The sequence below is a fragment of the Heliconius melpomene genome, chromosome 20 (assembly GCF_056956725.1).
Source record: "Heliconius melpomene rosina isolate 202511_hmr_F chromosome 20, ASM5695672v1, whole genome shotgun sequence".
Lineage (NCBI taxonomy): Eukaryota > Metazoa > Arthropoda > Insecta > Lepidoptera > Nymphalidae > Heliconius > Heliconius melpomene.
In genome coordinates this window covers 13986673-14012714 of record NC_140408.1, presented here as the reverse complement: position 1 = coordinate 14012714, position 26042 = coordinate 13986673, and the positions used below count along the sequence as shown (strand labels likewise).

Below are 26042 nucleotides of genomic sequence, written 5' to 3'. Positions count from 1 at the left end.
ATACATTTTTATGTTTATATTATAAGATTTATTTAGGTTTTGGATGTGATTTCGGCTTGAGGAGAATAAAAACTTATTTTTTTCATATCTAAGTCTGGTAACGAGGCAAAACGCGGTCTTGCACACTTAACGCCTCCAGAATTCGGCGGAAAGTGTCGGTTAGTGTATGTTCGGTCAGGGAACCTAATACTTGGCAAAAAACCCTGATTCCCATTGCTATGTGCTGGATACAGGCTGAAGTTAAAAAAAAGTAATATATTTTTTTACCATCGCTATTCTGTTTATTATTTCTTACAATCATTCGCTGTTCCATTATATAAAATAAATCTCTAACACTTACCTTGGAAGGGTATAAAGAGTAACAGGAACCCGACGCCTAGTAGCGTTGCAATTCCAATTTGCCTGTACATTAGATATACAATAAATATACTCTCAATGGGTGCTCTGGCCAGGTCCAATATGAAGATACTGGCCATGTCGAACCTCTGTGCGTCTGTCGTTAGTAGGTTTATTACGTGACCTGCCAGACCTTCTGATGATTGCCCACCGGCAGCAACGTCTAAACGGAGAAGCTGAAAAAATCGATTATAAAAATAGTGGCTAGGCCTACTTGGGGCCATATAAGTTAAAGCGAGGAGTGGAGTTCCTTCATCGATAAGCAATGTCTCAAATCGCATTCGCAAAAGGCCAAAAGTGAAGAAGAGGATATTTTGGCACTAGTTTATCTCTGCCTTCACGCTTTATCGCTTGTTTAATAGTGAAAAAGCGTGAATATTATTATGTAAGTGATGGAACTCAATTTATCATAATAAGTATATAACAATAATCATTCCATTCATTTAAAATTTTTAAATCGAACCTGCATTCATCGCTTACACCGTACTGTCACACTGACCCAACAACGTTCTTACAGTAATTGTTAATGGTTGACATTTAAAGAATTAAAGTTTATTAAATAGATAAAACTATATATATTTTACCTTTCTATATATAAGTGAACAGCAAGACAATCTTATTTTCATTGCCATATGCAACAGGAAATGCAACATAGGATGCATCATCGTTGCGTTCAGCGCCATTAATCTAAAATTAAAAACTTTTATAAGTCCTAAGTTCATATTCAGGAAATATGTAGAATAGATATTTAGTCAATACTAACTCTTGCCAGCGGCTTCCACCGTCTTACGTGATTTTATTCAGAGCGAGGAAATATAAATTATAACGCGGCATCGAGTTCTGCCACCCAAGTGCGTAAGGAACAGAGTGTTTCAACACTAAGTTCCCTCTGCCTACTCTGCTGTACGCTGACACAGCATTAAGTTAAAACAAAAAATATTTGATTACTTTAGTAAAGTATCCATATTACTTACCCTACCACACCTGTGGCGTATAAATATGCGTCTTTCTTAGAGATACCTCCATGAGTAGGTGAAAAATAATTTATTAATCCCTCGAGGCACATTGGTGATGTTAACCTAAAAAAAAATGAGAGAATTTTTTTATTAGGTGACGTGACAGCCGTGGATTCATATCCCAGTTGGTACATTCGTCGCGAACGACTGTATACAATCTTTACATTATTTTCAAATTCAGCATATGTAATATGATGCGGCCAGTCGTGGCGTAGGGGTTCGATTCCCATAAGAGGAAAAGAAACTAAAAAATGTCCAATAACTGTGGTTGTTGGCTTAATCTCATCTTGTGTAATTTTTTTAGTCATGTCACAGCTCAGTTACGATATAATTATGCGACGAGTTGAGTCATCTCGACTATGACATGACTTAGACTAGAATATGGAGAAAGGAGTGTCTTGAAAATAATTATGTTCCCCTGCTTATCTTGCTAAAACAGCGTGAAAGGAAAAAAAGATAGAAAAAGCAATTACATGTTTACGTACCTGACAGCGCAGTCGATAAGAGAAAACACAAAGTTAACCAAAAAGAACTTGAGTCCGTATATTCTGAGTATCGCTTTAAATAATGATGGAATTTTGCCAATATCTGGAATTGAGAAAACATTACATATTTCCATACTTTGAGAGTTCCAATAAAACCTGAGTAGTTTTAAGTAGATTTTAATCTTAAATCCTAATAGTCGGGTTTGTTGAATTCCCACGTATTATTTCTAAATTTAGAGAACGTAAAATGAAGTTCAGTAATAAGTAGGTCCTAAGTTAAGATAAAAAAGAATGTAAGCAAGGCGATATTTTACAAAATATCGAAAATAAACGCTATAGGCTGAGGGTTTGGTTTCTACTCGGGGGAATGAAATATTTGATGTTTTAACTTCCTCGCTCTGGTAACAAGGCGGCGGCGTTGAGTTCCACCACTCAACACGCAATGTTTCAGGAATTCGGTGGAAAGTGGGACACGCAATTGTACGTATTAATGGGAACGGAGTTTCTTAACACTGGGTTTCCAGTTTCCTCTGCCTGTCCTGCCAATTGCGGAATATAGCGTGAAGCTAGAAAAACGATTGTATAATATGTAATAGTCATTGTTGTCACTTTTCACTGTACTACTGCGTAACTTACCTAGCTTGGTTAATTCTTTTTTCCAAGTTTGCGCCATAACATCTCCCCGCGGTGCGGCTCGATGACCAGGTATACATCTATAACAATACAATAACCTCAACTCAAATATGTATCTTTTGCATTTGCAGGACAGAAAAATTATCCTAAAAGCATTCCTTAATTTAAAGTTGTCTCATTTTACATTGTAACACTAATAAATATGTCTTCGCGGAAAAAGTAATGATACTGCTCTACATATCCTAGGTGGGCTTACCTGTACATATCTGATATGTTCAGTTGACCTCTCCGCCCTTTTGCAAATATTGGACGAGTGTGCCTGAAAGTTCAATATAATTAGGTATTTGTCTCAAATCTTGTTTTACATGCGCAGGCGCAGTGGTTTAAGACATTTTTTCCATTACTAAACTTAAGGTAACTTACTAAACTTACTAACTACTAAGGTACTTTACTAAAATTAAGGTTAAAAAGTAAATTATTACCAGAACACTAATTTTGAAAATAAATTAGCCGTTTCACGAGGGTTTTGTTTCCTCTCCGTATCGAAGTAGCCAGGATCCATTTTTATATGTTTTCTTTACAATTTTCTGTTGAAAATTCTTCTCATACCTGACAACAATAAAATTTGTTGTATTTGAAAATTTATGAAGTTATATTAGAATAGAATTAACATCGTTGCGCAGAGGACGGCATCTGTTTATTTGTAAATAAAAATATTAAATATTTCATTCCCCCAAGTGGAAATCGAACCCAAAATGTTTATATTTACAGCCGCACGCTTCTGCCCCTGTACTATGACGGCGTCATAAAAAAAAGACTTGATACTCCAAATACCAAAAGTCCTTCTAAATATGAGTTATGAATCACAAATGTAGCAATTGTTTAAGGATTAAAATTTTACAACGATTGTTAATTGTTAAGTAATATCTTTTATTATCTGTTTGTTATCTTGCCAAGGTTGGCACCGCTGAAATCTGAGTTAATTGAGATGAAGAAAAAAACCGAATGTGTCTTACATTCCATAGATTTTTATTCATCTTCACATTTTATCTTCAAAAACAGGGTATACCATTTTGAATTGCGAAACTAAACACCGCACATTCCAAATATTATGTACTACTGTAATTCGGTAAAGAGAAATATCGAAAAGTTTAAAATAATTAGTTATTTTATCGACCAAAGGGGCGATAAGAAAAGACTTAAATGTTTTATCAATAGTCCATGACTGCCGTAAAGAATTCAGAGCTATTTTGTTCTTTTTTTTTAATTCGAGAACGTTAATATAAATAATGCTTTAAATTACGTAGATTCTACCCGATCTTTCTATAGATCTGTTAAAAAGTTAAACACTAATATTTAAATTATAAATCCATCTCTCTATCTTTGTTTTAAACTAAAATTTACTTCCGGTATCAAACCGTTAAACAATCCTTAACTATTCAATCACAACACTAAATTCTCACAAATTTTCTTCTATAAAAAAATCACTGACGAAACCTGCTATATATTCGGAACTCACTCTACACCCCCCTACTATTAAAATATTTAAAAAAACATACCCAATATAAACAAATATAACTTGAGGGCTTGAAAGAATCGGTTAATTTAGACATACGCCTAAACTAACTTTACAGAACAACTGTAAGAGAAATGGGTGATGAACCAGATATATATAATAAGGAAACGTTACACACATCTCATTAGATAAGCGAAACATCGAAATCATCGCCGAGATTATGGATATTTGTCGTAATTTACTTTATAGGGGAGCCATAATTAGATCTTCTTTATCACAAGTTAAAGTTTTTTTATATTAATTTGAAGCATTTAATGTTATAAATATAATAAATCATCATTAATTGCAAAATTTAACTAGCAGTAATTGAAGTTTGAACCTTTGTCTTCTTAGATATTGTTTAACGGCTTTACCCATTTAAGCTCAGCAATGTTCAAAATCTGTTATTTATTCAAAGGTGAGCTGTCTAGAGACACAGCATGTAGAGCACATAATAATTTGAGTCAGATGCTGTGCTGCTGCACGACGACGGCCTCAAGTACAGAACAATATTGTATTATAAAGGGATCTATCTGGTCGTGTGTGTAAATGTTCAAGCTAATCGGACGAGAACAACTGGGTCAAAATACCTATGCAAGATTTTCTTCCATTGATGTCAGAAAAACCTGATATTAAAAGTTGTAAGTGTCTTTTAAATGAAGCCGAAAAAATGTATTCTAATAAGTAAGTAAATGAGGGCGAAAAAAATATTTATTTGCATAATAGTTCGGCAAAAATTCACAATATACAACTTTTTCCGCTTATTGTTTTTGATATAACTTGCTAAATCCAAAAATTCTGACGTTCTGCCTTGAAAAAGTTTTTACCATACCTATGGGGTCTTGGTATATTTTATTGGTGATGATGGTCAAGGTCTCTACCAAGCCCTTGCAGGTCTGTTTTATTTTTTCTTATTTCATAAACTTGACCTAACTATAACAAAGAACAGGATAGATACTATACTGTTCTTTGGTTGGTGGAATCATGATTCCACCAGGCTTACTTAATTTACATCAACAGGATGAGTAAAGATAATCCAGTGTTAAGATACGCCGTTCTTCTGTATTCGAGACATCAAGTTGAACAAATTCTCTTTACCTCATCTGTGACTTGAACCCGATACCATCGCCATACCAAAATATTCTGATAACGCTACAATGGCGTTACTTACAGTTTTATAACAAGCTATTTTAATAACATAATTATTTCATCAAAAGGATAGTAAGATTGAAAATATTTTTTAGGAAACCATTATAAATTGTCATATCTATACTAATATTATACAGGTGGAAATTTTGTTTGTTTGAACTCGTAAGTCACAGGCACCTACTTTGAAATTAATATTTTTGTATTAGATAGTCCTTTTGAGGTCGTCGTTCCGTGGGGGCAAGTAAATGCGATTGTGGGTTCGATTCCCAATCGGAGGAATGAAATATTTAATATTTTCATTTCCTCGCCTTGGCAACAAGGCAAAGCGCGACATTGAGTTCTGTCACTCAACACGCAAAGCATCGAGAATTCGGCGAAAAGTTGAAAACGGAATTGTCTTAACGGCAACGGAGTGCTTTAATACTAGGTTCCCAAGCTACCTCTGCCTACCCTACTACCATGTGTGGGATACAACCAGAAACTAAAAAAAAGAAATCCTACGTAACCTATATGTACCTGCGGTCAGAGTTACTTCCCAGTTCCCACACTGAGAATGTGTCATGTGTCATGTGTCATACACAAATTTTGTTTATTTCCATTTAAAGGCACAGGTGAAGCCACAGGCGAAAGGCAGGCCAGCTACCTTCCTTACTGTGGACAATCATCATGACCTTCAAATATTAAGGCTGTAAAGATATCCCATGTTTATATTGCTTAATAAATTATTCATGTTCACGCTTATCTAGCACTTTATACGGTAGATAATGAGAAGCTGGTGGCAAATCCCTCTGTTATATTTCCGGCTGTTTAATTTGTTTGGGAGGACAGTGGTGCACGCGGTGGTGGTGGTTGTTTGGTGTTCCATGAAGAGTTACTCTGGATGCGAATCTGTAAACTCGTTACCATAGAGTCATATCTAGACTCTGGAGACTTTTTCGGGAACCTGGACTTTAACTGTGAACTGATTTGCTTGTATAAAGGTTTTTATTTTAACTTTTCGGGAGAATTACTTTGTTATAGATTTTTGAAGGTGACTATCCTGGGGTGGGCAAGGACCACCCGCCCTCTCTATTTCTACACACAAGTTGGACAAAAGCTAATCTTATTGTCCACTAGGACAACGTGTAACCGGAAACGCAATTTTTATAAGTTCGATTCGGGAAAAGATTGATTGATATCTTTTTAACATTTCCCCGCTCTGCTAGACAAGGTGCGTTAGTTACGCCGCTCGTAAATTTTGTTCATGTGGCTTAATAATTGGACTAATACAAAATTGGGTTTATGTAACATCTTTTTATCTTCTTATATTAAAAAAATATATTTTTTTGCTACAAAATGTTTGCAACATACATCCTCCATCCATAAATATTTTGAGAATCTACTAGTCGTAATACTAGAGCTATAACTACGCAGCCTGTTTATAACATGTCACTGTGACAGGGCGAAGTTGAAAATTAACCGAGGTTCCATGGAAATCATTGAAGTTAAATTATTGTGATCTTAAGTTTTTAATGGGTGGTGGATGTTTGAGGAAACTGCTTGCACTTTGAAGAAGAATCTTTTGATAAATAAAAAGATGTTACATAATAATTAGAAAAAGTGTACCTCATATTTATGTCGTAGATGTACCTGTATGTGTAGACGCATGTGTAGATGCTTAATCACACATGAAACACACTTATAAACAAGGTTTCTTTTCCTGACGATGGAAAACCGTCTAATGATTCTTAATCAGAAAATTGAAGAATTTAATTATGTTTCATAATTCTCTAAAAAATTAAATTAAATCAGCTTCACGCTGTATCCCGCACAGGGTAGGCAGAGGGTACCTAGTGTTAAAATACTCCGTCCCCCTCTTTCCGCCGAATTCTAGAGGCATTGCGTGTGTGGCGTGTGCACTGGCGTAAAATTATTGTTTTGCGTGAATAATTAATTCATCTGAGTGGGAATCGAACCCACAATTGTTGCGTTTACAGTCACACGCTTGTGCTACTAACAGTACACACAGTTCACAAGTTATTTATATGATTAACAAATATGGCTAATACATAAAAGGGATTGTGAAAAATATATGACAAAAAAAAAAAAAACCACATACTTATTTTATAATATATTTTATTGATTTCTGAAGACTATTCAATATAATATAAACAAGGACGAGACATATTTTCTCAACATACATTATTAAATTACTTTATTTTTTAAATAAATAAACGCTCAGAAACATCAAACATTTACTCAAAAAGTGATAAAAATGTCATGCAATAAATTCATAACTAAAAGAAAAAAAAAAGTTTTCATAAGTAAGGCACTTATTTATGTTATAATTGCACTTGTTTTATTAATAACAATAACAAATTATGGCAGTATTCGATAGTATATTTTGACTTTTTTTTTTTAGAACACAAAAATTTTAACGTAGCGGGACCTGAACCCTGAAACAAATATTTTTCTACCCTCAGTGTGAATTACAATTTGTTGAATTTATTATATTAGAATAATACTTAAAAATGTCTAAATTTCTTAGATTTTTTAAATCCGCTTTTGGACGTTATGGTCTTACATAGGTAAAAAATTATATAAAAGAAAATATAGGTTCATTTAGCTCAATAACGGTACTTGTAATATTATTACAAATTCAAAAATATAAATTTATAAATAATTTTACAATATAATTAATATTTTATAGTAATTGACTGTTATTCTGTTTTTTAATATTATTGTATTGCAAATTTTAATTATATTGTATATAGAAGAAGGCATGATTTACAAAATATGTAATACGTTAAAAAAACTTATTAAAAATATTATAAAAAATGTAAAAAAAAAAACATTTTTGCTTATATTTAAAGATATGATCCTTCGAGCAGGACAAAAGTTAAGTACTGAGTACTACTAAGTTAAATACTAATAGTTTTTAACATATTTTGTTCATTTTTAATAAATATAATGTCTTCTTAATATATTGTATAACAAAAATAAAAAATAAAACTTGTTTTATTATTGTTAACATTTAACAATTAAGTACAATATAACCTTAACACATATAAAATAAATACTTGTTTCCAAAGCGCCATTTTAAGAAGTCTTCTTTGTTAACGCTTTTTTGTAACTCTGTAAAAAAGAAGATATATTTAGATTATAAAAGAATATATTAGTCATAAATTATAACGTTTTCTAACACACATTCTAAATTTAGCATTTGCATTTAAAGCGCTAATATATATTTAGTAGTTAATTTTGTGATACTTGACTATATATTAAAAAAAAATCTTCAAATAATTTTAAAAGGCGTTTAGTCCCTTTCCGCTGGATTGAGTAGCGGACTCAACTCATTTTTATTTTCTCGCCTTGGAAAGAAAGCGCAGCGTTAAGTTTCTCCACTCAACAGGCAATGTCTCGAGCAATTTAGTTTCTCGTCATCAGGTTCTCTCTGCCTAATCTGCTAAAGAAGAAAGATTGTGAAACTGAAGATACTTATATATTTGGCATACTGACCTCTTCTGCCATGGTGTATAATAACGCGGCTGTCTCAGGACCGGTCTGTTCCACCAATGTCTTGAAGATACTAGTGCTCTCAGCTGCAGCTCCGCTATCGCTAACTTCTGATCTGTAAAGTGAATTAATTATAATTAGGAATAAAGACATAAAAAAAGGTACAAGCGTGTGACTCGAGGAAAATAAAATATTTAATATTTTCATTTCTGCCACTTAAAAAATATCTCCAGAATTTGGCGAGAAAGTGGGGAACGGAATTATATTAAAGGGAAGGGATTATCTAAGTACTGGGTTCCCAGATTCCTTCTGCTTACTCTGCTACGTGCGGGATATAGTGTGAAGGACAGAAAATGGACGGCCTGGTCTTTATTTTATAAATAAAGTAGATAGAGATCCAAGTATCTTAACACTAATTTCTCTCCACCCTGCTACCTGCTACTGCTACATAAATGTTACGTACATATACATATAGTATAAATTTACCTATTAGAAATAGTTCGGGTCCTCTCTATTAATTTAAGTAATGACTCTGGTTGTCCATATCGGCCATCCATTGGGGACTTTTCCGGTATCGGACGTGGCGGCTGAAACAAAGAATAATTTAATTAACATATATTGTAATGACTTTAGTTTTATATTAATTTAATTGTAGCCACAGCCTGCTTGTTATATTTGAAGATAACTTTTTTTAAAGTTTATATAACTTTATTATTTAGTCTGTTTAGTAGTAATACTATTTTGCCTTGGGTTTAAGTTTGCAATTACGGTTAATTCCGTCGGGAAAACATTACTTTTTGCATCCATTCCATACCTAGCAATAAAACATATTACAAGATATTAGTTCATTGCCTTTTTCTGAGCATTCATTTCATTCTTTAAAAACCAAAATCTTACTATAATTTATATTTAAAAATAATTAAACTTCTGTACCTGAGGCTTCGCCAGCAAAGATGCATTGCTTCCTGATTTCTGATCTTTTGAACCCGTTAAAAGTTCGTATGGGTGACCAGATTCTACTACAGTACCCCTGTAATAATAACATGAATATATAAATAATAATAAAAATACAGTATTAGAATTATTCATAATATTAAATAAATTCATAATTTAAATACTTCTTAATTTTAAACATAAAAATCAACTGTCGGAGATCTTGATCTGCTCGGAATAAATGTATTACTATGGAAACCGTACGTCACATAGGGACAAGGTCTGAATTCAACCCCCACTCGGGGAATTAATTATTTTAACTTCTACTCGTAGTAAGAGAACTTAAAAGTTGCGAAATAGCGTGTTAACAGACTATATCTAGATTATTATATTATTTTTACTCACTTATCCATGACGATGACGCGGTCGTAGTCCATGACAGTGTTCAGTCTGTGGGCTATCGTCAGCACTGTTGAGTCTGCGAACTTTGTACGGATCGTGTTCTGGATGTGTTTATCCGTCCTGTAAGATGTGAGTTTGGTAACTTCCACCTATTTAAATATAATTAGGGAAACAGGCCAAGCCACAAGCTAAGCCATGGCAAAATTTTATAAAAGAGCATGAGGGAGCAGAGAACCACACCTAACCTTAACCTTTATATAGAGTGCATTTTTATTAGTCAAATTTATAAGTTATAAAAATCTCAATTGAAAATATTCACATATTAGACAACTGTAAAACACGCGCCTATTGGAATATTAGATTGTAACGAGAAATTATATAGAAACTTACTCAGTATCGACATTAGCAGTAGCCTCATCCAACACAAGTACAGCACGTTTAGCTAGGACAGCTCGAGCCAAACACAATAGTTGTCGTTGACCACTTGAGAAGTTGCTGCCACCGTCTCCCACCTTCGTCGATAGACCAGCTGCCATTGATGATACTGATTTGTCGAGCTCCACCTGGAATTACAGAAAATAGACCTTATGAATTATATTTGTTATTATTATAGGCCAGTCGTGGTAGGGATATAAGTGTAAACACGATGGTTGTGGGTTCGATTTTAGAATGAAAAATTTTATATTTTCATTTCCTTCCTCTGGTAAGGAGGCAAAGCTATTTCAAATATATATATTCCACTGGTTCTACTATTTTAAATTTACCTCTTGTAAAGCAGCATGTATCTGTGCATCACTGTACGTCTGCTCAGGATCGAGATTATCTCTTAGAGAAGCTGCAAAGAGCGCTGGCCGTTGAGGCAAGGCGCAGAGCCTTGATCGCCAACGCCGTAGTCCTGCTTGTTCTGCTGTCACACCATCCACTTTTACACGACCGGAGATCTTGCTTAATCTGTAGGAAAATAGTTTAAATTTTACTAATGATCGTGTAGAATGAAGATAGTTATGAAGTACATCAATAGCCATAATATAACTGATTCTTAAATTAAATTTAAAAAAAAAATATGAATCTACTATTACCGTACCGGTAATAAACCCGTAACCGTACATAGAATAGAAGTTTACCATCAAGCGGGTAATGCTTGAATTCTCAAGAAAGTTAAGAATTTTGTGATATAAAAAAAGTCACCTGAACAAAGCAGCAATCAATGAACTCTTTCCAGCTCCAGTTCTTCCCACCACTGCTACCTTTTCACCGGGGCGGATTGTAAAATTGACACCACGAATGGCATAAGCAGGTTCATCCATCTTTATTCCTTTGGATGGCTCTTCAGATGTACTCTTCGGTGGCCTTTCATATTCTAAAGATACATCTTCAAAGACTATTTCACCTAAAAAAACGATGAGTTGAGTATATTACGTTGAGAATCATTTATTTCAGCTTCAAGCTGTATAGTTCGATAGATAGAGACGTTTACAGACTCTATGCCACTTCGTCACGATCGCTTGAGATTCATAAAATTATGATATGCACTATCGTACCTTGGCTGGGCCATTCCTCAAAGTTAAGTGTAGGATGTTCCCGCCTCATCTCCTTCAAATCAGGATCAACAGGTTTTTCTGGAGATAAATTTTTGTATTCCAATATTCTTTCCACCTAATAACAAAACAATATAATTACTAAATCTTTAAAAAAACTTTTAATTTTTATAAAGAAAATAGTTAAATACTTACAGAAGTCATTTCATTTTCAACTTCAGCTGTTTGTGTCATACCATGTTGACACATACCGACTAAGCCTATAACTTGGGTAATAGCCAGACCGACACTTCCACCTCTTGCTACAAGAAGACAAATATATAAAATAATGTACATATTTGATTAAAAAACTATTAAAGAAGAAATGAAACTACTAAATAGATAAAATTTACATTTGGAGAAAATTCAAATAAACGAAACGAAAATTAAATTAAAAACGTACTTATAAATGTATCCAAACATTTTTTCTCCTATAGGAAGATTCCATATTCACGTTCGTACCGTTCTTATCTAGTTTCACTTTTCATTCATTCATTCATTAATTTATAAAGGGCTTTTATTTTCCTTTACTTAATATATTTTTTTTATTGAGAACCAAAAAATTTTATGGAAAGTGATAAAATAATTAATGTAATGTAAACAACTAACTTACTGTCATCAAGGAAAAGGAAAAAGCTGAATGTAACAGCCGCAAGATACAAACAACAAGCCATGTCCATCCAAAGACCGAATGCCCTGCCAGTAGACAGTATTAAAGTCCAGGCAGATGAATGTAAATCTTGTAGTCCATCGAATTCCTGCGCCAGCAGTCGTTGCTGTGCCTGTGTTGACCTGATTGTTGTTAGCCCTGATACTGTTGCTGCCGCGTGGTTAAGACTTTGACTTCGAGCTGAAATTTATTAAATATTTCCTTGATTAGGGAGATAGCTTAATTTTGTGTAGATAATTATTTTGGGTAATATTTATGGAAATCAGCTCACCAATAGCTTCAATTCTGTTTAGTTCCCGACTTGTACATAAAAATAATCTTCGCAGCATATGTAAGATAAACGCTATACCAGCAGTTGGTAAAAGGAGCCACCAGTTCACTAAGCACACTACTGCCAAGATTGCAACTATTTCTAGGAAGAACTGGAAAAACAAAATAAATATGAATAGCGTATAATATCTATATCTATACTTATAATAAAATTGTAATTGATCGCCATCTATACTAGGAAGATGCATATATATATGAGAAAGTGTATTTTTAAGGTTTTAATACATTTATCAAATATTAGAATTCACGACAACGAATTTTAATTTTCTTTGAGTGGTCTATCAGTCACTTATTGTAGGAAGCTTTTTATAATATGTAGATTGCATTGGGGTGTGTTTTCTGGCACATAGCCGGGCAGATAGAAGAAGCCTTGGAAGCAGTATAGATAGGTATTTATTAACCTATACTTAATTTAGTATTCTACTTACCCCAAGACAGTCGACAAGAGCATCAGGTAACATAGAGTCGATTCGCCCCATGTCCTTAGAAAATCTGTTCAGGATCCGACCTGAAGGGTTGTGGTGGAAAAACCACATATGTGCGTTTGATACACCACTGTAGATAAATTGTTAAATATTAATATAATTAAAATTCATAAAATCAGTAATTAAGCGTAGACTACGCCAGATACTGTCTAAAACCGCATTGCACTTGCAGTCGGCCGCTATCTCAACATATAGACAGATTGGCCTCAAAAGTAATATTTTTGGAAATAGCAATTAGGAAAATTACTGTTTAAGAATTTTGACTTACTTAAACATAGAGTCATGGAGTGTAATGGAGGCTTTGATGCAAGTGTTGTAGAAGACAAACAGCTTATTCCACGTGAAAATAGCACAGATAAGAATGAATCCAGCGTAAATGTAGACGCACTGCTCTCTCGTTAGTTGGAACCGGTTTATTGGTATGTCTTCGAAATTAACTGCAATAAAGATAAACATGTGAGAGAAATACTTTACTTTTATAATTTTTACATATTTTTGCTAATATGTTTTATCAGGATTAATGAAAAGTATTAAATTGGATCTATTAATTTCTTTCGTATCAATTTCAGGATTATAGTTTAACAGGAGTTACAACTTATTTTATATGATACAAATTTTAAATATAATGTGTAAGTAATAATTGTTATATATAAATAAAAGTTTGAATTTTTCTATATTCCGAGGGACCGTAGACCAAATCAAATATGCATATTTCATAATTTCAGTTTGATATCTCCACGCGATCTCAAGACAAATGATCTTAGCAGAAGGGCGGACGGACAATAAAGCAATCTTCAAGAATTTCTTTTGTACCTTTCGAAATACGGAACTCAAAAAACTAAACTTACAAGGTATAGATTCGTTTGTAGTGGCATTCTTATAGATGGCTCTCAGCGCGCTGTTAGCCTCTTCTATGTTTACCCTGGAAAAGGTTTATTATACATTACTATACAAAAATTACATTATAATATCAAACAATTATAAGTTATAATATTCAACATAAAATAAAAGAAGCTAGAAAGAATTAATTAACAATTCTAATCTAATTCAAGCAACTTACCATTCCTTCAGCCACAGATCTGTAGACGAATAGAACACTTGCGCCAGTATAAACAGCGAGCAAAGAAGGAAAACGGCCATCCTCCCGCCACCGCTCTTTACGTAATTAAAATACACACTAAGGTCCACCTCACCCTCGTGTTGTTCTTCACCTGATATATATGAAGAGTTCATTTAATGTAAATTTTTATTTTAAAAAATAAATAATCAGCATCACGCACGCACACAGCAGGCAGCAGGATAGAGGGAGGGAACTTGATGATAAGATACTCTGTTCTTCACGTTCTGCCAAACTTTCCGAGGCATTACGTGTTGAATGGCGGAACTTAACGCCGTGCTTAATCTTATACCCTGAGTGAAAGTAGAAACCGTAATCATCTCGTTTATAATTGGACGCTGTCCCACTGTGATACGATACAAACGATTCGGATAGTTTTGAGTTCAAACTAAACTTGTATGTTTGTTTATCATACATATATACATTACTAGTAATTATGGAAAATTGCTATTCTAATTTTTAAATATAAATATGTGTATATTATCGAAATATGAAAATTAATATTACGTGTACATTGATTTTTGTGGGTACATTGAAAAAAAAGGTTACCTTCATATTCAGGGTCCACATTTTTATCCAAATCCATGTTGAATGACTGTTGAGATACTGTTGACATTGAACGTTGAGTGCGTAGCCTTGGTTTATCCTTGAAAAAATAAACTTTTAATTACCAATTATAGGTAACACGGGAGATAACTAGTAATTAATATTAAAAGTAGCCGATTTACGCTTTTTGCTGAATTCTAGGGTAGGCAGAGAGGATATGGACAGGACATTCTGTTCCTCACTTTCCACTTAATTTCTCCTAAAATTGCATGTGAAGCAGGGAAATTTAAATTTAAATAAAATATAGTTTTATTAAAATTTTACACACCACAGCTTCTGATTTAGCCCCATCCTTTTTCTTCTCTTCTTCCACCTTCTGTCCCATCTCTATCAGCTTCTCGAACTCTGGTACTCCGTCTTTAAGCTCATCATATGATCCTTGTGCTACAATCTTTTTTAGAAGATAAAAACATTTATATGTAATGTATATAATACATATCCTTATTTTTTTAACATTACATATTTATAATTATAAATATGTAATGTTAAAAAATAAGCATATATTAAGAATGATATCATATCTGACTAAAGCAAAATACTTGAATAAGACTTGCTAGAAATTCTTTTAAAGTGTATACTAACTGTATACAATTTAAATGACTTTCAATTAATAAAATTAACAAATATTTTTTTGAACGCTCTCCTTATAATTAAACTGCAGAAATCTAATTTCAAATTCACAAAAAAAAGAGCTGCGCCAAGACGACCACACTCTTCAAATTCACAGATCTCAAATTATAAACACTAGAAAAATAATAGACGAGGGTAGAAGTAAAAAAATATATATATATTACCTTGCCAGATCTCATAACGCACACATTAGCAGCATGTTGCGCGTATTGCACGTGATGAGTCACCAACACTGTTGCCTTATTACGTAAGAATCCACGTATACATTCTGCGTAGATCGCTTGAGCTACCTGTGTATCATATTAATAGATTTTTATTTAGCTTCACATGTTCGTTCGTTGTTATAATATAATTTCATTGTATAACAGTGTTAACATTAAAGGTTCCAATAATGTGTTTCTTAGCTGACTACATATATATACTAATATTTTCCTACGTGTTTGCTTACCTTAGCATCAACAGCGGCTAGTGGATCATCTAATAAGTATACATCAGCATGTCGGTATACACAACGAGCTAATGCTACTCGAGCTCTTTGCCCACCAGATAAAGATGTACCTGAAAAATTGTTGAGACATGAAGACGTACAGTTTAATGAGTTATAGCGCTTGGACGATTCCCAAAACAGTTGTTGGCCGAGTCCCGCCACGTTCAAATTTTTGTACATTTCTAATATTTTAGTTACAATACAAGTTGTTAAATTAAAATCGAATCTACTACACAATTTTACGTACCATTCTCCCCCACCACCGATTTATCACCGTGTGGTAGGATGTCCAAGTCGCTGCGTAGTTGGCAACATTTGATCACTTGCTGGTATCTCCGGAGGTCCATAGGTTGTCCGAATAGAATGTTTTGTCTTACCTATAAATACCACACCGTTTAAAATTTTTTTTTCAAAGATCGTAATCAGTTTATAACATCGACAACAGGAACCGACAAAAATAGATGAAAGAGAATATAGAGAGAAAATAGACTTTAGAATGAGGAGTTCGCCTTTCAAAGGAGTCGACTCATTGACGGATTGATTTTTTAAAATTATTTTTGCTTCTTATTAGATTGTAAAAAACATTTATTATTATTTTCTTATTCATAAAGTGACATAAAATTTTACGTTTTCAAATTTAAAAGTGTTAGTAACCTACCACCTACCAAATTACGTTTATCAGTCGACATTTTGCTTAGAAGACGTATGACATAATATCATGACAGCGTTTCGCGTATTTCATTAAACAACTATAGTTGCTTAATATTTAAGTTGTCTTATTTGTACATTTTTAATTTTTTTTTCTCTATTAGAGAAAATAAATCTTAATTTCCTGGGACCCGTGTAAAACATTATATTTTATTATAATAAGTAGCTATGGTAAATATTTTTTGCCCTATTTCTCAACGACCTTACCGAAGCATCGAATAGCCAAGGATCTTGGGCTGCGTAGGAGAGCACTCCCTTGACTGAGAGATATCCACTGCTCGCAGGTATTTCCTTCAACATCCCTAGTAACAATGTGCTCTTGCCCGATCCCACTGAACCCACTATAGTTGTAAGAGTTTCTGGTTTAATCTGTAAGGAACATGTATTTTTTTGTAAGTTTCCTTAAGAATGTACAGAAATTTAAGAAAATAAAGAAAAATAAAGAATTCTTTTTGGTAACTTATGAAACATGATTAATATATCGAGTGCCATTTGGTCCAATGATGAATGGATAGGTTTTTAATTAAATAAATTAACATTAGTTGTAACGTCCACGATAGTAAAATAACCAATATTTATTGAGATTATTATACTTATAATTCTATATTAAGATTGCAAAAGTTGAATCTCGATTTTGCTGAAAACATAAATAACCTGTATTTAAATATTATTATTAAAAAAGGACCTTACATTTAAATTAATATCGCTGAGTGCAAGTATCTTCTCATCCTTTTCAGTTTCTGCCTTCCAGTGTGCTGAATAATCCTTGAAGCCGACTAGCACCGGTGGTTTCTGTGTTGATTCCGAATCCCAATTTATAGCTTGTTTACTATAAAATAAAACCAAAATATTTTAAATAATAATTTTAAACTTTAACCATATCTTTTTTCCTAAGTGTGGATAACACTTTATTAAAGTGTTATCCACACTTAGGAAAAAAGGAAGTACTTATTTAGGACACTCGTAAAAACTTTCTAACCACATAAATAAGTTGTAACAAGTGTATAAGAATTTTACCGTAGCTTCATGAGAACGTATAGCCTAGTGATCAAAGTGATTAGACAGTTTCCTATTAGGAATCATATAAAACTTAAAATTTATTTTTGATTATTTTATTATTGATTTATTTTATGTCCCACTGGTGGTTCATTTGACTGTAAATGCCACAATTGTGGAAAAGCAAGGCGTTCCACCACTCAACACGAAATTGGACGTAAAGACTGCTCTTTGTATATTTTTTTAATTTTTTTATTATGATAGTGGCTTCATGTAACTGCGAAAACTATAGAACATAAAAATCCGAATTTCTCTTCCCACTCCCCAATTTCCCACATTCCGCAGTTCTTGACTTGCTTCGCACTTTGCTTCGTTACTAGAGCGATGAAATGAACACATTAAATATTTCATTCCCCGAGGGGGAGGAATCATAACAATAACCGTCGCGTATAAACGCGAAGACTTTAAAGTTGACGCTTGAAGTAGAAATTTAATTACAAAAACAATTCTTACCCATTTCCAATTTTCTCAAGCGATCCATTAGATTTTTTAATATTAATATTGACCAAATCGATGCCATCTTGATTATCAACTTCCGGCAACATGAGAAATTCTTCCACTCTTTTAATACTCACGAAGGCTTCCAACGTAGAAGTTATAGCTAACGGCAAGAAGTCTACCAGAGTGTATTTTAATATGTCATAATATGAGAAAATGACGAACACTTTTGCCGCTGTTAGTTCGTCATAGATAGAAATGTAGGCCATTATGCTTAGGAAGATGGCAATTTTAGTATTGAGCTTAACGCAGGACAACATGACAGCTCGGAGCCAGGCCATCTTCTTGATTATGTTCATTTCCTTCCTGGAAGAGAAGTTATTTATATTTATAGAATACTAGGTTTACTCGCTTAGCTCCCGTGGCCAAATGGATTTCTAACACCGTAGGTACAATGGGTTAATTGCAGCGATTAACATAAAAATATACCCAAAGTTTTTTATTAACATAAAAATGTAAAATAGCCTTGATAGATGGACTAATTCATACAAAAACATGTTTTTTTTTCAATTTGTACCAGTAAGTAAGTAGTTCATGAGAAATATAGTGCATTTAAATAAGCTGCAATAAATATTTTATTTTTTAATAATTTATTTATATATTTTTATTATATATATAGATTAGGAAGCTGTCAAGAATACCTTCTAGCGTGTCCAATAATACCAGCAAAGGCTTTCTCCCATGCGAACATTTTGATAGCCTCTATACTTTGTATCACTTCGTTCATAAGTCTAATACGATTGTCTGTGCGTATTGTTGTTTTGTGACGTAGATTAGATGAGATCTTGCCGAGGTAGCCTGTAATAAATATTTTGGGTTTCAAAAAAAGCAGGTTTAACCCTTTTTCTCGCAGGGTAGTTAAAGAGAATTTAATTAAATTTCATCCTCTAACTTTCGCCCAATTTAGACATGCGAAATTTATCGCTTCCTTGTGTTACTAGAGCGGACAACAAGAGAAAATCTCAAAAAAATAAGCAAATAAACACAAAAGATTTAAATATATTCTTATGACTGAACATATTTTCTTGAATCATAATATAAAGTTAACTCAAATTAACTTAGTTAAGTTAAGATTCAGACAAAAATAAATCAAATTTGGTTCATCTGTTTGGAAGCTTCTATGCCATAGGAATAAGTTTTGCATCAGGGGTTTAAAACACTTACCTTGGAAAGGAATGAATAACAACAGAAAACCAAGGCCCAGTAGAGTAGCGACACCGATCTGCCTGTACATTAGATATACGATGACCAAACTTTCTATGGGTGCCCTAACTAAGTCCACTATAAAGAGACTGGCCATGTCAAATCTCTGAGCGTCGGTTGTTAGTAGGTTGATCACGTGACCCGCGAGACCTTCCGAGGATTGTCCACCGGCTGCCACGTCGAGACGCAGGAGCTGGAAAGAAAATAAAAAATATTGTTAATTAAATGCAAGACTACTTTTGAAAATAATACTTCAATAATGTCAGTGTGGGTTACTTAAAAGATCTTTTCTATTTTGTTTTAAGGACTATGTCTCATCTATCGAAGTGCCAGATAAGGGAGACTTTACCGTATAAGTTATTTGGTTGTATTAAATTATGTCACATGTTAAGGGAGGACGTTATGTGGGAGACACTACATTTCAAAATATCATGTTTAAGTTTTCACACAACTAATTTGGTTGAAATAATTTCGGAACTGTGGCTTTAAATGTAGAAATTAATAAGGAATCCATCAATCCAGGAATCTTCCAAAGCTCTAATAAATGAAAGGGGTTAAAAGATCATGATCATGAAAATCATGAGACAAATGGATGAGCTAAGCGTTCCACTTAATTAAACTTTAAATAATGTCTTCATTTCAATAAAAAAATATAGGGTGTAGATAGTCCTTCAGCTAGGTGATGACAGCTAATAACGAAATCCGGCTGACAACAGTTGTATGCGAAGAGCCGGGTGGATGAGGACAGGCTGATGTAGAATGCAAACAAAAATATAAAATTACCTTTCTATATATAAGTGAACAGCATGAGACTCTTATTTTCATAGCCATATGCAAAAGGAAAAGTAACATGGGGTGCATCATTGTCGCGTTGATTGCCATTAATCTGAAAAAAAAAGGTTAAATACTTGAATTTAATTACTATTTTGCTTAACAAATATTTTTAGTCAATGTTATTTAATGGTTGGACATTGGGAAAAGTAAATCAGATTTAAATAAAGAGAAAAGCGAAGCCAGCCATCAAAAAAGCCCATTGTGGGCCGGCAACCTTCAATCCGCCAAGTATAAATCAGGTTATGAAATCACTTATGATCAGGTTATGGTTAGGTTATATCGTCAGCTTATTAATCTCAATAAGCCATGAAGTTGTGTGGAGACCTGAAAGTGACACAACTCTATTATTATTATGACGTCAACAAGAATAATAGAGTTGTGAGCACATGTTCCCACAATTATATATTGATATTGATACCTTCACGCAACCTTGACAAAAATGGTTTCGACAGACAATAAAATTGTGATTCTGTCGTAACGAGTAATAAGGATCTATAAGTATTCGTAAAAAACATTTACTTTACACTTTACAAAACATTTACTTACCCTACAACACCTACAGCATACAAATATGCATCTGTCTTAGCCATTCCTGAGTGTGATGGTGAGAAATATTTTATTAATCCTTCAAGGCACATTGGTGTTGTCAATCTAAAAAAAATATGTGATGAAATCGTTGAATGATTTTTTTTAGATTCCCGCTGTATCCCACAAATAGCAGGGTAGGGGATAAGGTTAGGTTAGTGTTAAAACACTCCGTTTCTAACATTCCAATTTTTGAAATATTGTGTGTTAAGCGCACTTTGTCTTTTTACCAAAGCAAGAACATACTTTATGCTCCATAGTATGAATCGAACCAAATATTTGTGGAATGTTTTTGTATTCATCGCATTCTAATCAGGAGGTCCCTGATAGAGTAATGTGATAAAGCATGTCATATTAGCATTTCTAAATACCATGGAACCATCTCAAAAAAGACATTTTTCTTTTCAATTCGATACAGTAGTTCCTAAGATTAATAATATAATATTAGTATAGTTATTTTGCATACCTTACTGCACAGTCTATAAGGGAGAAAATGAAGTTAACGGTAAAAAATCTAATTCCATATATCCTTAGCACGGTTTTGAATAATGAGGGCGTCTTGTCTACAGCTTCTGAAATTAGAAATAAAAAAGCAATTAAAAAAGGTTTAAAACATGGATGCGTGACACAAATTATTATTTGTATAAATAATTAGTTCATGAATAGATTTCTTAGATTCGACGGATTTGAAGTGATGAGGGTTAAATTCCTGGAACGTATAATAACAATTTAAGGATATTAAAGATCTATTTTTTTAGCTTCATGTTGTTTGCTTCACTGTACCTACCTAAGATAAACAGAGCACCTGGGAAACACTTCGTTCCTAGAAATACATTTTCTTTCCCAATTCTCCACCCAATTCTGGAGGCGTTGCGTTTTGAATGGCGGAATAAAATATTTATTGATGAAAAAAAATTATCATCACGTCACAATATTGAATTTGCTTACCTTTTCGGGTCACTTCCTCCTTCCAATACTGTGCCATAATGTCGCCTCGCGGTGATGCTCGATGTCCAGGCATACACCTATAGAAAATGACTCAAATATATTTTTGAATTAAAAGAACAGCTCCACGCTAATTTCCCATAGAAGGGCAGACAGAGTAAACCTAGTGTTAACACATTCCGTTACTCATTTTGCGTTGGAAAACGACACCTTGATTTTTTACCAGAGCAAAAAAATAAAAATAAATCTTTACCCTGAGTGGAAATCGAACCCACAACCGTCGTTTATAGACGGCCTCAATAATTAATTAAAGCTTTAAATAGATGATATGCTCAAAAAAAATGTAATTAATGAATAATTTTGCCTTAGAACTCTGATTACCTGTACATATCAGATATACTAAGTTGACCTTTTCGTCCTTTCTCGAAGATTGGACGAGTATACCTGAAAATAAAGGAAAAATTAAACATTACTGACATTTTTATACATACAATTTTCATAAACTTTTTGTATGATTTTTAAGGTAATAAAGAAACATACTCGTATAGGGCAAAATGTGAATTTGGAAAGCAAAAGGATGAATTTGTGGTTTAACACTGTAAATTGGGAGTGTGAAATGATAAATTAGAAGTAAAAGATTGTTAATTTGATGTGTAAAGGATGAATTTGTAGTGTAAGATAGTCGATCTGGTGAGTAAAAGAAGGAATTTGGAAATCTTCATCGTTCAAATTTTTTGTGTTGTATGTGTAATGAGGAATTTAATGGAAAAGTGAGCGGAAGAGAGGTAGAGGGAGACCTCGGTTGACCTTCGAAAACACAATATCAAAGATACTGGAGGAAGGTCACGTAAAAAGCATGAGAACCCTCCGGAGGGCATGTATGAAGAGGGTGATGACACTGGAGGAGCCCATATAGGTATATAGAGACCGTAACGTTTGCCGCTCCCTTCTCCCTAACTACCCGCTAGGAACACAGGGCAGTGGCGTAGCTAGGGGGGTGCGAGCGGTGCGGTCGGTTTCGGGCATCAAAGTCGACGATTACTTTGTTTTTTTAGAACTCAACGGCGATGATTAGGTTTTTTTTTTTTTAGAAGTCAACATTGACGATCACTTTGTTTTTTAGAACTCAACGGCGATGATTACATTTTTTTTTTTTTAGAAGTCAACATTGACGATCACTTTGTTTTTGTATAGAACTCATCAAGAAAAAAGAGGGTTTAAAGTTGACGATAAGTTTGTTTTTTTTTTTAGAACTCATCAACAGGAAAGGGGCATCAAGTTCCCCGAGCCGCACCGGGCAGCAAATACCCTAGCTACGCCACTGACACAGGGTGAAGCTATGTTAAGTGAAAGTGTGTGAGGAAGGATGTTTTTGGAGGAAGGATGTTTCTGTTCCCCATCTATTTGTATTATTTGGCTAGAACATATCAATACGTATGTATAAGCGGGCGAAGCCGCATTTGAGTCGATAAAACTATATATTTACTTCTTCTTCTCAGTCGTTACGCTCTTGACAGAGCGGTCGTGGCCAACACGTCACATATTCACACATATTTACAGATATCAATAAATAAAAAATTAAAACTATATTACTTACAGGAACCATAATTTTGAGAATACATTGGCCGTCTGCGCAGGGTGTGGCTTCCTTTCCATGTCAAAGTAGCCGGGGTCCATTTTTATTTGTTTCTCTTACAAATATTTAGTATTATAAATTATTTTCTTTTGAAAACTTTTCTTATACCTGTAAACAAAAAAATATTGGTCGGTTCACAAAATCAAAATTCCATCCTCCGCTTTCGCCCACTCGTACCAATTTCAAGATTATGGGTCAAAAGGTAATAATAGGAAGTAGTTTTATATGAAATAAATTATAAATATCAATTTGTAATGGTTTTTTTTTCTATGAAATACCTACTAATTTTTCACTTTTCCGATTTTTTTAATTTTAATTTTGATCCAAATTTCATAACTGTAAGTCAACGGGAAGTACCCTAGTACGAAATTTAATTAAGCGGCGAATTTTGTACAGAATGTTGCAAAAACGATGCACATGCTCGTATCTATTGATTGTGTTTACTTAAAGCTGCTGGTAGAGAGGCACAAGCGTGCGTAAAAAAGTAAAAGCTTCAACTCTACCGTTGTGGATTCGATTCCCACTCGGAAAAGGGAAATATTTAATATTTTTATTTCATTTCATTGCTCTATCTATATATCGAGACAATTAGCAACGTTAAGTTCTGCCACTCAACGGGCAATGCCTCGAATGTCTTAATGAGGAACACAGTGTCTTAACACTAGGTTTTTTAGATTCCCTCTGCTTCGTTATGTACGGAATATAAATAATTAATGCAAACTGAATTCCATATCAGAAAAATATAATAAAAGATCATCTAACAAAAATTAGTTATTTATCTTGATATTTTCTTATCTACGTACGTGTGTATATATTGCTTAAAATTCAGGAAATTAATTAAGTTAAAACAATAAGTTAACGCAAAGATATGATTGAATATCTATCTTTATCTTTTCAGGGCCAATTAAAATTGAATCGACGATGGAAATTTGGGCGGAAATGGAGTAAATTCCAATAAATACATAATATGTACCTAAAGTTTCGAAGAATTGAATTAAGAAGTTTTTTTTCCAGAAACTTAAAATTATTATTTTTACTGGATTTAATTTAAAAGAAGCTTAAGGGAGTATTTCCCGAAATTCCCGCGGAAATACCAATGGAATTTTATGTTTTATAGTCCACGCAAACGAAGTTTCGGGAAGCTGCTACTAATTAAAAATTAACTAAACGATAATAGCTTCACGTATACATCCCGATGCATGTATCGCGATAAAAGCGGTAAGCAGAGGGAACCTGGGATACTAATGCTTAGACACTCTGTTCGTATAAAGACATTTTCCATGGGATTCTGGAACGAAGAAATGAAGTGCTGCAAAATTGGCTGGTTGTGGGTTCGATCCCCACTCGAAATTCGAAACTCTATTTATTAAAATTAATATTTTCATTTCTTCGCTCTGGTGTCGAGGCAAAGCGTGGCGTTGACTTCCGCCACTCAACACGCAATGCCTCTAAAATTCAACGGAAAGTTAGGAACAGAGCGTCTTATCACGAGGTTCTCTTTGCCTACACTGCTATATGCAGGATACAGCGTGAAGCTGAGAAAAAGAAGAAATTAAAATATTAAATATTTCATTTCTCGAGTGGGGATCTAACCCATAATCATTGCGTCTAAGGTGGCGACTGTTCTCTTGTGCCCCTGCGCATATATAAATAAACATAAATCCATTTATTATTAAAACTAAAACAACACTAACTTACCTAACTTAAGTAATATTATTAGTCCAACACTGTAAACACCTTTCTATACAAAAGTTCACTAAAAAAAAGCTTGTACAAAAGCTTTTCACGCACGTTAAGATTTAAAAATAAAATACTACTACTTAATACTAAAATACTATAATATAATAATTATTTTTCTTAATTATTAATAGAATATTTTTCTTCTTATTTCGTGAATATATATTTACTTAAAATTCATGAGAATACAGTATCACGTTGAAAACGATACGAGTACTGTCAACGGAACGGCTGCACCAGATATATATAATAAGGACTCTATATCTATATATCTTTAGATAAGCGAAATTACTGAGATTATGGATGTTTCATTTAACTTTGAGACGCTTGAACTAGGTTTCCTTTTCACGTCTTGCTTATTGCGGGATACAGCGTGAAGCTAAAAAAATATATTTCTCTGCTCATCATTCCTTCAAGTGAGGATCGAGCCCAAGATTGTACTATAGCCTATACTAAAATGCCTATAGTTTACTATATACGAGAATTTAAATTGGATGAAAAAATTGGTTCAAAACTACTTTCATGTAAAATGTTGCCAAGGCGAGGGAATGCTCTATCAACAGTTTTCAGATCAGAGTTCTTCAGAGTTCAGAGTTTTCAGATATTATGAAAAAGACCTAACTTCTCATTCTCTACCGGCCTCTCTATGGCCGTTTCACATGTTATGGGGGTTAAACAAATGGCCACTACCGGGATCCCACATACGTTACGCATTCTATATGCGGGTTAGGTTATATTGCGTGAAACTACGTTACAATACATTTTTTGCCTTTAAATATGCTATGGTTTTTTATTCATGTTTATTATTATTAATTAATTTATTACTATTTTATAGAATGGCACGTGATTGATGACACTAGGATCTCTCCGTCTA

At 33.6% G+C, this 26042-nt stretch overlaps 2 protein-coding genes across 2 annotated transcripts in view; both read right to left on the bottom strand.

The window, feature by feature from the left end:
* Positions 1-32: 32 nt before the first annotated feature.
* LOC146528131 (putative multidrug resistance-associated protein lethal(2)03659) lies at positions 33-2070 on the bottom strand. The gene is made up of 5 exons (XM_085204586.1): positions 1898-2070; positions 1371-1475; positions 981-1083; positions 341-572; positions 33-55 (listed from the first exon to the last, which is right to left on the bottom strand). Exons 1-5 carry the CDS (start codon positions 2029-2031, stop codon positions 33-35), a joined length of 597 nt encoding a protein of 198 aa, XP_085060712.1. The 5' UTR covers positions 2032-2070.
* Positions 2071-8204: 6134 nt separating this feature from the next.
* Positions 8205-26042, bottom strand: part of LOC146528130 (putative multidrug resistance-associated protein lethal(2)03659) — a 29785-nt gene continuing 11947 nt past the window's right edge. The window contains exons 2-33 of the mRNA XM_085205018.1: positions 23393-23539; positions 22177-22239; positions 21799-21875; positions 21317-21422; positions 20812-20916; positions 20215-20317; positions 19393-19624; positions 18870-19026; positions 18184-18534; positions 17365-17503; positions 16882-17043; positions 16214-16343; positions 15928-16037; positions 15644-15769; positions 15118-15240; positions 14793-14889; positions 14187-14337; positions 13975-14048; positions 13395-13563; positions 13070-13196; positions 12583-12733; positions 12255-12491; positions 11798-11904; positions 11606-11720; positions 11253-11454; positions 10829-11015; positions 10455-10627; positions 10068-10184; positions 9663-9759; positions 9216-9316; positions 8733-8844; positions 8205-8348 (exon numbers count right to left, since the gene is read on the bottom strand). Coding sequence (XP_085061144.1) covers positions 8313-8348; positions 8733-8844; positions 9216-9316; positions 9663-9759; positions 10068-10184; positions 10455-10627; positions 10829-11015; positions 11253-11454; positions 11606-11720; positions 11798-11904; positions 12255-12491; positions 12583-12733; positions 13070-13196; positions 13395-13563; positions 13975-14048; positions 14187-14337; positions 14793-14889; positions 15118-15240; positions 15644-15769; positions 15928-16037; positions 16214-16343; positions 16882-17043; positions 17365-17503; positions 18184-18534; positions 18870-19026; positions 19393-19624; positions 20215-20317; positions 20812-20916; positions 21317-21422; positions 21799-21875; positions 22177-22239; positions 23393-23472 — 4317 coding nt within the window. The 5' untranslated portion in view covers positions 23473-23539 and the 3' untranslated portion in view covers positions 8205-8312. The remainder of the gene's footprint in view (positions 8349-8732; positions 8845-9215; positions 9317-9662; positions 9760-10067; positions 10185-10454; positions 10628-10828; positions 11016-11252; positions 11455-11605; positions 11721-11797; positions 11905-12254; positions 12492-12582; positions 12734-13069; positions 13197-13394; positions 13564-13974; positions 14049-14186; positions 14338-14792; positions 14890-15117; positions 15241-15643; positions 15770-15927; positions 16038-16213; positions 16344-16881; positions 17044-17364; positions 17504-18183; positions 18535-18869; positions 19027-19392; positions 19625-20214; positions 20318-20811; positions 20917-21316; positions 21423-21798; positions 21876-22176; positions 22240-23392; positions 23540-26042) is intronic.